Below are 16337 nucleotides of genomic sequence, written 5' to 3' on the forward strand. Positions count from 1 at the left end.
CGTTGCAGAACACAGAAGAAATAAGAAGAAGACAGGGGTGAGAAACCATCAGTTAAAGAACCCTCAACATTGATGGATACAACATAGATGTATAGCTCTTTGTCAAGAACTGTGTTGCATGCCAAGCATGAAAAAAAATATAGTGTTAAAAATATTTTCTTCCGCCGATCCAATCCAGAGTCAACGAGTGTGGAGGATCCTATCCCAGCTATCACAGGACTAGAAGCAGTCACTGGTCTAACACAGGGCTACCACAGAGCGAGACAGACCATCATTGTCAGCTGTCTGTAGCCTGAAAATGATCTATAAAGTCCACAAACCACAGTGATTATATGAGACACAGGGGCTGGAAATGCTGCCCAGAGGCAATATTTATTGGAAATCCACATCCTGTTCAATACTACAGAAGATGTTAATACTACAATAACTGTATTACCAGTAAATTATCCTACTAAATAAGGGTTGCTTTTGCTTTTACAGTCTGTTGTTCCCTGACGTGATACACCAAGAACTACTGAAAGATTATAAAGCAAACACTGCTGCAGCAGCAGTCAAATAATGCGTCTTTAAACATTCTCTCAGTAGTTAAAACGGCAGTTGTTGCGTTATAAACATGTTGTCAAAAACTGAATACAAGCACTGATAACCCACATAACTGAAAGCAATGCAGCTGGACTGAAACAACGGGGATATGTTTTTTTTTTCTTTTTAAAAAACACCTCAAAGTACCTGCGCTCTGTTCTTTACAAATCCAATTTTGTAGCAAGTCTCAATCGTGCAGAAACGCAGAGCAGGAGAGGGCAACTTAATACGAACGGTAAGTAATGCTTTTACGGTCAACAGAGGTAATGAGTGAGGGGTAATCGATTATTGGAGAAATGAGTTCAGCGGCAGTGGGGTTCACCTGTGGAGGGTCTGTGATTGGAGAGACTGAGCTTCACTCCGCCTCCCGACGCGCTGCCCGCCTTCCCAAAACCAGAGCGCACTCGGCTCCTCATTGCCTCCTTCTTGCCGCCGCATAACATGATCCCCATCTTTCTGAGCGGACTCATAACGCGACAGATGGTTTCACTACGCTTTCCCCTTCTGTTCTGACCGAAACTGCTGTTGTTTAAGAAAAAAATCTTGTTGCTGGTTTTGGGTTTTTTTGGATGCGCCATGCAATCTCGTTGGTGGAGTTGTGGCATTCGGTTGGTGACATGGACATGGATTTGGAGCCTGGCATTTCTTGGAGCGTGGTGCATTCCCGCAAACGAAGGTAAACTAAAACAGGAAGGATTTAGGGTTACTGACAGCGCTGTTTGGTTAGGCTTTAACGGGCGCCGAAAAGCGGTTAAAGGTCTGCTCGTACCACAGCTGGTGCCCAGACCATCGGTCTCAGACTCCTTGGCTGGTCTATTCGTTTCTGGAGCCGTTTGACGGCAGAAAGAGGTCGTATATAATATTAATAAAAACAGATTATCTTTATGACAGCTGTGTGCCCCGTGTGTGCAATGACTCTGTGTTCCCAAACTGTAAAGGGTCGAATAAAAAAAGACCTTTGGACAGAACATGTCTCTTTCTGATAACCATTCCTCTGAGGACATGGCAGCGCCAACAGACGCACAGTGCGCTGCAAAAATCTCCGTATCACTCTTTAGCATTTTTGTCTTTAGCGTGTAAGGTGCTCACCATAGACTGGACGAAGAATGCAAATTCACATTTTTATTTTTGTATTTATTTATTTTCTCTCTCGGTAGTTACTGTAAAACGACTCTAAAATTAAATTGACCGCTTGGCTTCCCACTTATTAAAATGCTGACGTTTAGGTGTGACAATAACTTAATTTCCCTGAAAACTCATTTAGTTTGGGCTTGCCTTGTTCCTTTATAGGTTTGTTCATGTTTGGTTCTTTCAGCACTTATCATGTCAGATTAATCTGTGACCGCTCATAAATTTCCTCAGTTCCACAGTATATTGCAAAATACCTGCAATATTCTTATCATCTGAACAAATGCACACCTACACTGTCCTACTAAATGTGAAAAGTGGGCAACTGTAAAGTGGCATAAAATAAGGATAAATATTTGACAATGTAGGCACAAAAAACTGAGTAAGAAGTGTAAAATAGTCTGCCAAATACTGTTCCCACGCCATTGTCTGCATGAGCAGCATTTTAATAGCTCCAGATGAATACCATTGTTTGGAGCTATTAGACAGCATTATCCGGGAAAGAGAGCACATTCATCAAGCAGCATATTCTCCACATGGCAGATTTATTTGGTAAAAGTTTATATTCACCAAAGTTCTCAATATTTGGCCACAGGACACTGAGGGGTCCTGGAGCGTTTAGCAGGGCGTCATTGGCCAGCACATGAAAAGTTCACAAAGATTGTTTATATTATATCTTTCTTTCTTTTCTTTCTTTTTTATTGAATCCAGGAAATCATGATGTTTCGTGTTCAATTTATGAATATATCCTTAATGTGATAAGGTGCACTGTTTCATTAAATAATGAAAATATGCATGTGGTTAAAATACACCTACATTTATTCGTCATTAGTATCAAAACCTGCTGTCAAAATACTTGAATACCCCCCTTTTTTAAGCCAAAGCCTTTTTAAAGCCAAGCTTCAGGATGGAGTCAATGAAGTGAGTGAAGGGGAAATAAAAAAACATGCCAGCATTTGATCTTTCACATCTGGCATATACGCAGACATTTGTTTTCTTTGTTGTCTTCAACTATCAAGTTAAAACCTGTTCATCTCATTCTAATTTGCAGAGAAAAGATATTAAACTTTTACTTAACCAAACACCAGAAATGAAGCTGTTCAACACCCAGCCAGTCAAGAACCATTTACCAGAGGTTAACCATTTAAAACCAACGTTAGATTCATTTGACAGATATTTGCATTGCAAAGGATAATCACCATAGCACTGCATGCATAATTGGAGAGGTGAGTGAAGCCCATAATTAAACTAGCCTCTTCTCTCATTTGACTAATTAATTGTAATTAGTTAAAAAAAAAATACAATTAAGGAATTTATTTTTTGCTTGTGTAGACAAATTTGAAAAATATTTGGGTATTTTGGCCACTTGCCCATCTCAGGTTTTGTTTTGAAAAAGAGGAAGTTCTTATCTGACAGCATGCTACTAACCTCATGTAAATGTTTGGTTTTCACTTATTCGCCAGTCTCACTAAGTACATTTAAATGACTTACTTACTAAATCAGGATACAATTGTTCAAAAATTAAAATAAATAAAAAGGAAGTTGTGCACACATTACCATATTGAAAATTCCGTCTCTTGAAACTAATCAGCTCATTTTTAAAAAACTAATGAAATTCAGAGTACATCCCAGAGCCTCACATCTGTTACATTATTACTGTGTTTGATTAATCATGATGTGTGACACGAGGAAGATATGGGGTTTTGGGACCCTAAACGGATTTTAAAAGCTTTCACTTTACTTTTTGTTGGCTGTGGCATTGATCAAATGGAAATGGTGAATCTGGAGTAATTACACCAAATGGCTTGAAAGAAAGAATATTTGTCTGCCTCTCTCTGTGTGGGAGGAGAAAACAGACCATTAATCCCAGAGAACTCTGAGCTAACACGTAAATTGTCAAAATCAAACATCACAAGGTACACACAGCGAAAAAAGAAAAAAAGATGAGGGGACTGCATTAATTAAAATTGCGCATTTCATATGTGCAGGTAAAAGTAACAGGTAAGATATGGTTACACACGAGACTGTTAAAGATAACTTAGGTCAAGGAGTAAAACTGCATAGTTTCAGTGTAACTGAAAATAAATGTCCTTTGTCTAACAGCAACAACACTTAACTTGAGGAGAATTTTATCAGTATTTCCAATGTTAAAAATCCACATCCTTCAAAGGATTTAAAATATGTATCCTTGAAGTAATGTCACTCAAGTCTTTAAATCACTACATTCATTTAGCTGAGATGACTTTTAATAATAAGTGCTATAGATCATTGTCATAGCCGAGCTCTAACTTGTTAGGTGGTTTAATCCTTAGAGAGAACAAGAGAGGGAAAGAGGTAACATATCCCTTATGATCTAGTTCAGTATCACTTATCTCTTCTTTATGGCCTAATTAGTTGTCTAATCGCCTCCTAAGGACATCTTTTATTATTCTCTGTAGAACAGTGAAGACAGTAAGACAGGAGGTGTGTCTACGTCTGTGTGTTTGTGTGGTGCTCGGGGTTGCAGAACGTCTGTGTCTGAGATATTGAGCAACGCTGCATACACCAGTACACCTTGTGATGCAGATTATTTATGGATGCCTATCATTTTGTTTACATTAGGGCAGGGTTCATGTGTAGTTTGGTTGTTTTATGACAGCACATGTAACTGTAAATGTTACACTCAACAGCTGGTCAGAAAGTCACCAATGTTTCTGAAATTGTGTTTTTGGATAGTTGGCTGATATTTTTTTTTTTTTACATACATTAATGGTTGGTTTGTGTAAATGTTACATGTGAAAACCTGTTTTAAAGAACAGCAGAAGTTTTACCTTATCCAAGATTTTTAGGAGGTTAAGTCTTAAAGATTTGTTTTTACCAACCTGGCTAAGCTGTGATGGGTTAAAGAAAAATGTCTCCTAATGCATAGTGTGTCCATCAGTCCCCTGCTAGACTCAAATGCAATTTCTGTTTTTCACTTCCAGTCTTATTTTTTGTTGTTCATCATCAGATTTCATGTTTACAACATAGATGCAAAAAGATTTCTTATGAAGTTAAACATGTGACAGAGCTTAACCAAAATAGAATAAAGGCTTCAATTTAGACATGAACTACTTAGTCATAAAAACAGGTAGAGAGACGCGGCAAGGAGAAGTATCCCCTTTGTCTGCTGTTGTAGGTAGATACAGATAATGTTTGCTTCAGTTAGCAATATTTTCTAATGTCTATCTCTTAATCTGCTTCAAGTATAAAAGCTTGTCTATGGGTCACTTGGTTGGACTTTTCTTTTATTGTTTGAGTACACATTGTATCAAACAAAGAACAAGCTAAATGTTATCGTAGAGGAGATAAAGAAAACTGAACTCTGCTTTAACAGAATATGAGCTCAGTTTATGACAGCATACGGTGTTGTAAACTGTGTCACATCATTAATATACTACGTGTTAACCTGCTTTGTTCTCGCCCAGTCATGTGGCCACAATGATTTAGTCAGATTCTGCACCTGGGTGTTAACATCTGCCTATCTCAGCCATATCCAGTATGTTTGTAATGAGAGCTTAGGTTCAGTAAACATCTAATATTTTCCAGATGTTGACATGTGCTTTTGCTGAGATAAAACTAACAAGCCACTAAAGAGAATATTGTTTAGTGCCTCCAAATATGTCAAAAAACTGAGATGACAATTGCCTTCACGAGAGGCTCTTTTGTCAAGACCTGTTGTGCATTTGATGCGGAAGAAGCATGTGAAGGCACACACGCAACTTGCAAGATTCCGCTGTTACCAGTCTTGCACAAGAGTTGATGGAAACACACTTTAAGGATTTGAAGTGATCAAGTAATTGCACTTGACAGCTTTCAGCCGGGAAGCTGAGCAGGGAGGTTTTCCTTTTTTTTAATGGATTAGTTTGAGTTTGAGTTGTGTTGCAGACACTGAATTGTGCGTACAAAGTTGTGTGGGAGTTTTTGGTTAGCAAGATCCCACATTCTCATTCACGCACACATTCTAATTCAATAGATTTTATATGTGGAATTATTTTTGACAAATGAATGTGGATAGAAATCCTTTGACTTGGGCAAATATTTGCTCTGATGAATGAATCTGTAATAGGTATAATGTCTGGCTTCTATTTTCTTAAGCATTTCTTTGTGACTAAGGTGTCATCAGTTCTTAGCACATCCAGTTGAGTCTATTCACCAATCAGGCTTTGTGATGCAGCAAGCCCTGGCCTTCATTAGCTGAATATGTGTAAATCATTTTATCTTGGTGACTTGGTATAATAAGGGAGGGGTAAACAAAGTGAGGATTTATATTTCTTCTTCCTTTTGCATTTCTAATGAATCAGCTTGTTGCTCATCTTTACTAACAATTCTTTGTATTCCCAACCTTCAACAGTGAACCTGCTGGATTCCCGCTCTGTGATGGGAGACCTGGGATGGGTGGCCTACCCTAAGAATGGGGTGAGTATACCTCTTTCTAAGATGTATCGAAAAGGTGTTGATTTATAAAAGTGTGGGTGAGATTAGACAAATACTAAATCTCCATTTTTACAGATGCTGCAGTCAGCTGTTAACAATTATGATGTTTTTGATTCATGATTAGTGATCTTTTTTTTTCTTACCCATTAGGAAAGTAAACTCATTTGTGTGTAAATCAAAAGACACTTATAATTATAGTTTACACTGAAGCATACTGTAAGTTATTCTTTTGTTTTATCAAGGTGAAAGATCATTTTATTTCCAAGAACTTTCAGTTCATTATCAGGGTAAATTGAATTCATGAATAATATATCGAAAGTCACCATGGAATATTTTATTCTCAAGCCAGGAGTTGACTTTCCATTTCCAAGTATTCCCAAGGTGAAGGCTAATTAGAGAATGACTTACTAGACTTACTAAATTGTTATTTCATGGTATTATATAGTGTATTTTAATGAGGAAAAATGGTGCTTTAAAAATGATTAATGTCTTTTCGATTTTCAATACTACCTTAGAACATCAGACATTAAGCTACAACTGAGTCTGTCATACTTACGTGAAAAATGGAAGTGTGGAACATCTGGGGGTTTACAGTGCCGTGGCTTATTTAAACAGAAATGTTTTGTGCATCGATTTGATCCACATTAAAAATCTCCTACTGGCAAATCTTCTCTGAAAAGATGCAGCTATACACACCGTACCAATAGTGCTGACCATAGCATTTTCTTAGCTTTGAGTATTCAAATCACAGCCCACTCTGTGGCGGTATGTAGATGGGAAAGATAGTGCTGACAAAAGCAGCCGTATGTGCAATCATATTAATGAAGATTTCATTATGGCGTGCGGGTTTTTAACAGTACAGCTGCATAAATAACTACGTTTAGGGGAGATGGAGAGAGGAAATAAAGGACTTCATTAGACAATCCAAGGATCCCTTAACGATGTCTTAATTAGTTGTTATGTTTATATTCAGCTGCTTTTTAAGACGACTCGTTTTGGGGGGTTGTCTAACAAAGACACACCAAACATGTCTTTATTTCCCAGTTGGCCATTATAACGTGTTCAGTGTTGGTACAACAGCACACTATTTGCAGTCTTGGACTTTTTTTCACACAAGCACACACTTTCACACTTCAAATTTTGGCTAAATAAGTACTTGAAAAGGCACGAAAGTTATTTATTTAATGATTTTTTTTTAAGTCTCATGTTCCAGATGGCTTGATTTATTCCTGGTTTTCTCCTCTTCCCTTCATCCCCATCATTGCCTTTACTTCCATTCTTCCATGTCCCTGAACATGTGCAAGACTCCTCATCTCCAATTTCTTCTTATTCTTGTCCTCTACTTGCCTTTGACTCTTACTCTTCTCTTTGCTTCCTTTGGCATTGTTTTTTTTTAAAGTAAAGATTTGACAGTTTTTTAAACTTGAATTTAAACAAAAGGGATTAAAATAAGAGCTTTAAATGTGTCTTAAAATGTGATGGATGACCTTAAAAAACTTGGACAGATTTCAGAGAATGCAGTAACACCAAACACAGCATAATTACTGTAACAGATAAATGTCTTGAAGTAGGAGAGTGAAACACTCTAGTGATTTACATGGTAGCTTGAAATTGGATACTTGGAGTGGAAAATCATGAATACTGTGTTATAAAATCCTGTTTCTAAAAGCTGGTTTGTGTTTACGATGAGTTCCTTGAACTTTGTTGTTTAGAGTTGTTGTTTCTTCGCTTCTTTATCCACATCTTTTCTCTATACACAAGCTCAACATTAACCGAAGTTTAAAAAGACCTCTGGAAGTTGCTGTTTCTAATCTAATTTGGAAGTCTAAGTGGAAAAAAAATCACCAGGCCTCGCTGGCTGGTACCCAGAGTTATTTTTGTTTATTGAGACTTGGATCTTTATTCTGGCAATATGGAAAGAGAAGTAGGGAGAACTGGATATATAGAACGATAAAATGGGATTTTTCCAGATGAAGATATGCATGAGAAGCATGTGAAACCAGTATTTCTTTGATCTCGAGAACAGAATGCTTTCATCTTAAACTATTTTTGATAGAGGAGAAAGTTCCCGAAATAAGGACAATAGCAATTGGAAATTGGAAATCTAAAAGGTAAAATATAGTAGCTTTATTTTCACTGGGATGTAATCATAGGTAGAGAGCGGATGATAAGGCAATTATTGAACTTGTTGTGGTGTTGTGTGTTCATGTGAATGGGGGAAAGACCAAAACAGCTTTTTAAAACAGGCTGTAAACATGCTACTTTTTTCTGCTTATTTTACCCTAAGTTCTATTAGGATTGACTTGAGGCCAAGCCTCATCTGGCCAGTGAAGAAACTGCACTATTTGGTTTCATTTTTCAGCACCAGAGACTGACAATTGTTTGCACATGAAAAGACTGAGCAAGAAATGCTGTCGTAATTGAGGCTAAACATGGAGGAGTTTTGATTCATCAACATTTGAACTTTTTTTCAATGTTGATATCAACTGTATATCTCCCTATTGCCAGTGGAGGAGCATTTACTGATAGTTTGGATATGACTTTTATGTTTAATTAATTATGTTTAGATGTTTAGGGTCATATAATAAATTCTAGTTATGTGCTCTACATAAAAAAAGACCACCACGCACAGTGCTGTTCAAATATCTTGGGCCACCAATTCTTTATGTTTTGCTAGGAAAATGGGGAGTGTGTGCAGGGTTTTATTGAAATGTGCAAACATACATGCATTATATATAATGCAAAAGCAGAGTTTGTACAATTCTAATGAGCTGGAAAGTCAATATTTAGTATGACCACCTTTATTCTTCAATACAGCCTCAGGCAAGTTCCCTTGTAATTTCTTTAAGTAGTCTGCAAGAATAGTTCTTCTGGGTTCTTGAAGGACATTTTAAAAGTCCTCTCATGCTTTCCAGATAGTATTGATATTTCTTTGTTAATAATTCCACACAATTTTGACAAGATCTCCAACACCGCTGGCAGAAATGCAGCCTCAAACTATGACAGAGCTTCCACCATGTTAGACACTCACTGTTGTACCTCTCTTCTGACCTCGTTCTTACGTGTTGACTGTGATTTGAGTCATTTTTTTATAATTTGGATTCATCACTCCATCAGACCCATTTCTACGTAATTCAGCCCAGTTCCTTTGTAATTTAGCATTCTTCAACCATTTCTCCCTGTTTCCCTTCCTTAAGAATGGCTTCTCTACAGCCACCCCCGGGAAGGGCCTTGTTCCATATTTCTTAAGGACTTTCAAATACTGTTCATCTGCTGTTGTTTCCTCTAGTTCTTGTTTTACTGTTACTATTTTATGCCTGTCAGACTGTGTTATTGTTGACATTTTTCATAGCTTTAACTAAATAAATTAGAAATTTGTGTGTTTTTGCAACAGGGTGCTTGTAAGAAAGTGTCTAAAGGTAGAATTTAAAGTTAATTCTTTGCTAAATGATCTGTTATGTGTGGACAAAACACTGGTCTATTCCTCCAGATAGGGACCTTTTTTGCCTGAATGATTCATAGGTGAGATTTAAGTGGCTAAAAAAAACCAACAACAAAAAAAAATCTCTGACAGTGGTTAAATACAAGAACTGGACTGAAAATGTGTGAAAAGGTATCCATTTTCCAAATAAAAACTTTCAGAAAGCCTGGAGAACAATTGCTCAAGACCACTTTAAAAAAATTACAAGAACCTCAGACTCCTTGGAAGCAAAATATAAAGGCAGGAGGGGTGGTTTCAGACTTTTGAATAGGACTGTAACTTTGGCACATAATAATTAGAGAAACTGGCCAAGATATTTGTGGTATCCTCGACATAATTAACTGCTATTTAAGTATATTTATTACACCCAAAATTACTGATACCTTTTATAATTGGCTTGTTATAGTGACAAAATACTTCATTTGTTTATGTGTTTTGCAGTCTTATGAAATTATAAACAGCTTCAGTACTTGGCACTCTGAAGTTCATGATTCAGAACTTTTCAGTTTCTAACAACACACTGTACAATTAATCTTTTACGTTTAACTGCTCACTGATTAGGTAATCAGAGAGTCATTCAACTCTACCATACAGTTTCATTTATGAGGTGAAATTTAAAAAAAGCAAAACCAGACTAAATTGATGTAATCACTGATTCCCTTGGCTGAACAGCCAGTTAGAGAGCTCTTTTTCATCAGCTGTATCCACTGATTCACTGTGCTCAATTGACCGAAGATAAAGACAGGCTAACGCCAAAAGTACCGAACAGACTTCAAGAACTGTGGCTGAGCACAGATGCTAAATGATATCCCAATGACAGCTTACAGCAGGCTTGTTTTGTGCAGCAGATTATATACTATTTAGCTGATTTTCTTTCCAGTTACAGTAGAAAGATGAAAGGAAGACAAGGTGAGTTAGAAAGAAAAGAAAGCGGACAAGTTGAAGTGAATGGGGAAGCCAAATAAGTGTTGCAGTGTTGCAAGAAAGACAAAGTAGTTTGAAAAAATTAGAGAGGTTAACTGAAATCAGGGAAATATTGGAAGATGAGAAGTCAGAGGAGGAAGAAGGCAACCTGCATTCACTTTGTTAGACTTTAAGATTGTATAATTAAAGTAAGAATAAAGGACACAAAGGGAAAACGATGATAGACATGGGTGAAAAAAAATAAATCAGGGGAATGAGAGAGGAGGCCATAGATGGAAAGAGGTGTGTGTGTGTGTGTGTGTGTGTGTGTGTGTGTGTGTGTGTGTGTGTGTGTGTGTGTGTGTGTGTGTGTGTGTGTGTGTGTGTGTGTGTGTGTGGGGAGTAGTGGCACTGGTAGTGTTAAGAAGAAAAAGGGCCAGTTCTATTACAGTGTCATGATGGTCAGCAGTAATGGGTGATAATAATAAGTTGGTTACAGCGTTGTAGACTTGCAGCCGGAAAGGCACTCAGCACAACCACAGGGGGTCTTCAGACTAGATGTGACACACAAAAATACACATATAACAGTCCAAAAACCCCCAAAACTAAACACACACACTAATGAGGAGCTAGAAGGATGCCTATAGGGGAGTTGGTTTTTTTTTTAGTTTGGAGCAAAGTGGAGATGAAATGACACACAAATGAAAGAGATCTTAATCTCTTTAGACTGAGTGTTGGGACCATTTGCACTCCTACAGGAATAGCAGCTTTTCCAAATTGGCAAAAAAAATTCCAAGTCATGCAGATAGTTGTGCTTTAGTGTGACAAAGTAATGACATATATGTGCTTCTCAAAACCCTGCTGCTTGACAAAATATATTGTTGTTAGCTTACCATTAGCTTTGTGAAAATAGATTGAAAACCAATGTAACATAAAGTTGTCCTGATTGATGTAATTGGTCACAGTTGTTTCTGAGGTACTAGGATATTGTCTAAGTCTTCTGAAAAACATGACCTGGTAAATCCACTAGTTTACTGTCGGTGGGGATAGAAAATCATTCCCCTTTCACATCATGAAGAGGCAGTCTGCACACAAAGTTAGGTCTATGCACTGAATCGAGAGGTTATTTCTGGAGTGATTGAGAAGGAAGAAAGTAAAGTTGAAATAGATCTAGCATTAGGTGAGTTTATTGTGTGATTAACTTTTAGACTGACTGTTTCAATACATTCCCTCACATTATGAATGTGGTTCTGCAACTGCAACCTTACTGCTGTGCTGTTCTGTGCACAGATCAAAGTGTGTTCCTCCAGTAGGTGCAACTAAAAAGTCTTAGAGCAGTCTGTTTCTACATCAGCGGCATTTTTTGGAAAGCCAAAGGATGAACCTTGGTAACATTTTGTTACTCATTTTAGTGGCTGTTTGCTTGTAAATGGGTTATGCTAAATAATTGTTTGATTATTCACTTTAAAGTGTTAGCTCAAGTATCATATCCTATTTACATTAGTAATTAAACTCTATAAATACAGTTGAGCTACAAAGTGGGAGGACTCCCAATTGCAACAATGGCAACACCACTTCCAAGCACACATGCCGAACCAATTTGTTCAAGGCAGAGTGAGAGGAGGTCGTCTGTTCAACTCCCCGCTGGGATACCAATAATGACGCTGTGTGGCTCTGTGTGTGTGTGTGTATGTGTTAAGCTGTGTAAATCTCAGAGCAGGCTTGTGGATCTGTGCGATCTAACAAGTAAGAGGCTTAATGTCTGTACTGGGACTGACTGGGCTGAGGTCTGGTGGAGATGGGGACTGGCACACAATTAAAAACAGATATCTTTGAATAGTTTGCACTCCATATATGTGAAGACCCTCATTAGCATAATACACTCAAACCACCAATCAAGACCTAGGTCTAAGCCGAACTCAGGAACAAAGTTTAAATCCTCAAACAGCGTTTTAGTAAATCGCATAAGATGATTCGCTTTCCAACAATTTCAGGAAGACTAAAAGTGAAATTGCTTGTTACAAAGATAAAGGTGCGAGACTATTAACACACTGCGTGTGCACACAATATCTATAAATACTTAAATGTCTGCATCCATTATCAAATGATTCTGAAACTGAATAATTACAATCAGAAAACAAAAGAGACAAAACAAAAGAGACACACTTAATCAGGGAAAGTGTAAAAAAAAAAAAGACAGCTGGAGAACGAGACAGGGAGAAGAGAGCGAAAAGATAAAGACAGAGGGTTGTATACAATGGATCAGCAAGGATTGATTAATATGGGCTATTAAGCCATAACACCAGATCATAGTCTGGTCCCTCTGGCCATATTACAGTGACATGATGAAGCGCCTATATTAGTCATGAGAGAGGGCTAGTGATGCAGATAATAGCCATCTCCCACGAGACCTGCAGAGGGAATTAATGCTGCTGTCTGACACACGCACACATGCATGGATGCATATGCTCACACACACTTGAATGCTGACAAGGTAATTTGCATATATGCACATGCAGAAATGGATTCACACAGACACACACATTCTCCTTTAGAGATATGGTGCTACAGATGAACACACAGGTGCAGGTTAAATCCTCTTTTTTTTTTTTTTGCTGACAAGAACGCCACCCCTCACTCATGGTAAATGCATATGTACCCTTTAACACGATCTCATTCCTTTCTCTCTATTGCAGTAGGAGGAAATGAGGTGGAAGTGATGAGGATTATTTTGCTATCTATACCTTGACACACACACACTAACATGCATGCACACACACACAAACACACCGTTAAAATTTCCACACCAGCGTTAATCCTTTCAGAAAAGCATTTCTGTTGCTCATTCTTAAAGTATTACCACGGTGTCAGATTCTCTGTATGAGTATAATTTCACATTTTTAAACAATACAGGCAACATACTAGAATTTACTGTTTACTTCATTGTTATATGTAGAATTATAAGCATGCTTAATTAGACAAGTTTGTCCTAGTAGACTGAAAATGTTATGATGTAATACTGTAAGTGTGTTACTAAGGATGACTTATGGTTTTGAAAAAAAAATGTGTTTTATACTTTATACATTTTGGTAATATTGTACTGTGTGTTACACTCTTACATTTTTAGAATAAGATGGTACATTATTAATATTAATATTAAGTTTAAGACTAAACTGTAGTTGGGCTGACTGTTGGTAACTGTTAATGGATTAATTTAAAAAATCAGAATGCTAAAAACTACCGATATAAATTTGAGTTTTAAAATACGATTATCCCCACACACCTATTAAATTGATGTTGTGACTCTTTGGAGGTTCAAGCAGTGACCATAGTAAAGTAATATTCACACATTGATGCATTAGCTACTAAATATTCTTGTATATAACAAATTTAAAGCCATTTCATCAAAACATTTTTCTGTACTTTAAGCATGTTGTAAAATTGACTTTAGTGATGTTTTGAATGCAGGATGTGCATGGGAATATTAAGCATTTAATCATTTGAAAGGAACAAGGTCTTTCCACTAATATTTTGGTTTTTTTTTTTCTTTTTCAGTGGGAGGAGATTGGGGAAGTAGACGAGAACTATGCTCCCATCCACACCTACCAAGTATGCCGTGTGATGGAGCAAAACCAGAACAACTGGCTCCACACCAACTGGATCCTGACTGAGGGTGCCCAGCGGGTATTTATTGAGCTCAAGTTCACCCTGAGAGACTGCAACAGCCTGCCAGGGGGTGTCGGGACCTGCAAGGAGACTTTTAATATGTATTACTATGAAACAGATGGGGACGAAGAAGAGATGGAGGAAGGAGAGATGAGAGATGGTACCGGGATGACAGAAGAGGAAGACAGGGCAATGAAGGAGAGCAGGTACATCAAAATTGATACCATAGCAGCTGATGAGAGCTTCACTGAGCTGGACCTTGGGGATCGTGTGATGAAGCTTAACACTGAAGTCCGCGATTTAGGTCCTCTGACCCGGAAAGGCTTCTACTTGGCATTTCAGGATTTAGGGGCCTGCATTGCTTTAGTCTCAGTGAGGGTTTTCTACAAACGCTGCCCATTCTTGGTGAAGAGCTTGGCTGAGTTCCCTGACACAATCCCAGGCTCAGAAGCCTCACAGCTGGTAGAGGTAGTGGGCCGCTGTGTCAATAACTCCCTGCCTTTATACGAGCCTCCCAGGATGCATTGCAGCACAGAGGGAGAGTGGCTGGTGCCCATTGGGAAGTGTGTTTGCCAGCCGGGATTTGAGGAAATCAACGGATCTTGTCAAGGTGAGAGGGTAAAGTTTGTTGTGAAATTGAGCTAATAAGATCATTTTGAATAAATCAGCAGCTTTTAAGATGATTAATTGAAGTTAAAGATCCAGTTTCTTAATCTGTCTAGTCATCACATTATTTTGTTACCTTTTTAGGGCTGTGGGTGCACATACATGTTTGTTTGTTTTGGTTGCTGTCTTCATCCTGTGTGTATTTTCATATCCATGCACATGTTTATTTTTAGTATAGTGTGCTTGAGTGTGTGCATGGATCTGTTTATTCTTTTAGCAAGAGTGCTTCTTACGCTGTTGCTGCGTGAGTCTGTGAGTGTTTCTTTCTAGCTTAGTGGAGGGTATTCCCCTGTGGCCTGCAGCACTTTGCTGCTCTCATACTGTTCTGCTCCAGCTCGTGCCCAAACATTCCCACCACTGACCTTAACTGCTATTTCCATGGGTACCTAGGGTCTATGTATTTTTCTCTCCTTTCAACCTCTTCAGTCTTCCCCTACGCTGCCTTTAAATTACTCAATTATTTGCACGCTAAACTCCACTTATGCAACTGAGAGTAGCTTTGAACGGCATGGTGGACTTTAAGAAGAAGAAATTTCAGAGAACATTCGTTACAATGGCACGACGCTATGTGATACAGTAAAGTGAAATGTGTGATTTGGTCACTCTTTGTGCTTTTTATTTTCACACAGTCTTCTCCCAAGTAAGTACCAGTCTCTAGTGATTAAATACATGATTTGTTTGTGAGCTACTGATGTGGAAGTTTTATTCTTTAGCTTTTCTGATTTAGATATGTGCATGTGGAAACTGGATTGAATGTTAAAGGAGGGTGATTGGCAGATGACAATATGTGAAAGAGGTCTAATAGTAGGGTTTTTTTTTCTTTCAGAACCAAAAGAGAACTAAGCTTTGATTAGTTCTCAATAATCAAATGGTAAAAAAGTGAACCATCTCTACAGTAGCTCTACAGTAGCTTCACTTTGTCAGATATGAAATATCTGTGGGGAGATCATTAGGAAATAGCTGTCAGTAGACCACTGGCCTGCCTGAAGTCATTCTCCCACAGACTGTACAGACAGCCAGACTACTGTTACGGTTACAGGCTGAGAAGGCAAAAAAAAAAAAAAAAAGTTCCAGAACAGCATTTTTGTGATCATGAATATTAAGAACCAATTACTGTCTCAGTATTATTAAAATAAAAGGATCATCTTTGAAGCTATACTGCTGTGTACTACTGCATGAATACTGACTGGAATGCACATGCAAAAGATAAAAGAATGGCTCTACAGTACTGTGATTACCACTCATTAGCTTGCCACCTAATTATACACAGCTAATTATGCTTTACAGACTTCTGCCATTTGATAACTTTTGATTTGACCACTTGTGTCAGCTGAAGCCTGGAGAATATTCAAAATTACTGTACACTGTAAGTACAGCAGTTTCGCTGAAAAATGACGCAGACTTTTTGTGACTTCTTGTGCCTCGTTAACATATTTTACATGTTTTGATGCTTGAC

The 16337-nt window shown here is 37.9% G+C and overlaps 1 protein-coding gene across 3 annotated transcripts in view; it reads left to right on the plus strand.

Annotated features, from left to right (window-relative positions):
- The first annotated feature begins 984 nt into the window (after positions 1 to 984).
- epha5 (EPH receptor A5) overlaps positions 985 to 16337 on the plus strand; it is a 60727-nt gene continuing 45374 nt past the window's right edge. For all 3 annotated transcript variants that reach the window (XM_026174209.1, XM_026174212.1, XM_026174210.1), the window contains exons 1-3: positions 985 to 1258; positions 6083 to 6147; positions 14105 to 14825. In XM_026174209.1, coding sequence (XP_026029994.1) covers positions 1159 to 1258; positions 6083 to 6147; positions 14105 to 14825 — 886 coding nt within the window. In that variant the 5' untranslated portion in view covers positions 985 to 1158. The remainder of the gene's footprint in view (positions 1259 to 6082; positions 6148 to 14104; positions 14826 to 16337) is intronic.

The sequence above is a fragment of the Astatotilapia calliptera genome, chromosome 7 (genome assembly GCF_900246225.1).
Source record: "Astatotilapia calliptera chromosome 7, fAstCal1.2, whole genome shotgun sequence".
NCBI lineage: Eukaryota > Metazoa > Chordata > Actinopteri > Cichliformes > Cichlidae > Astatotilapia > Astatotilapia calliptera.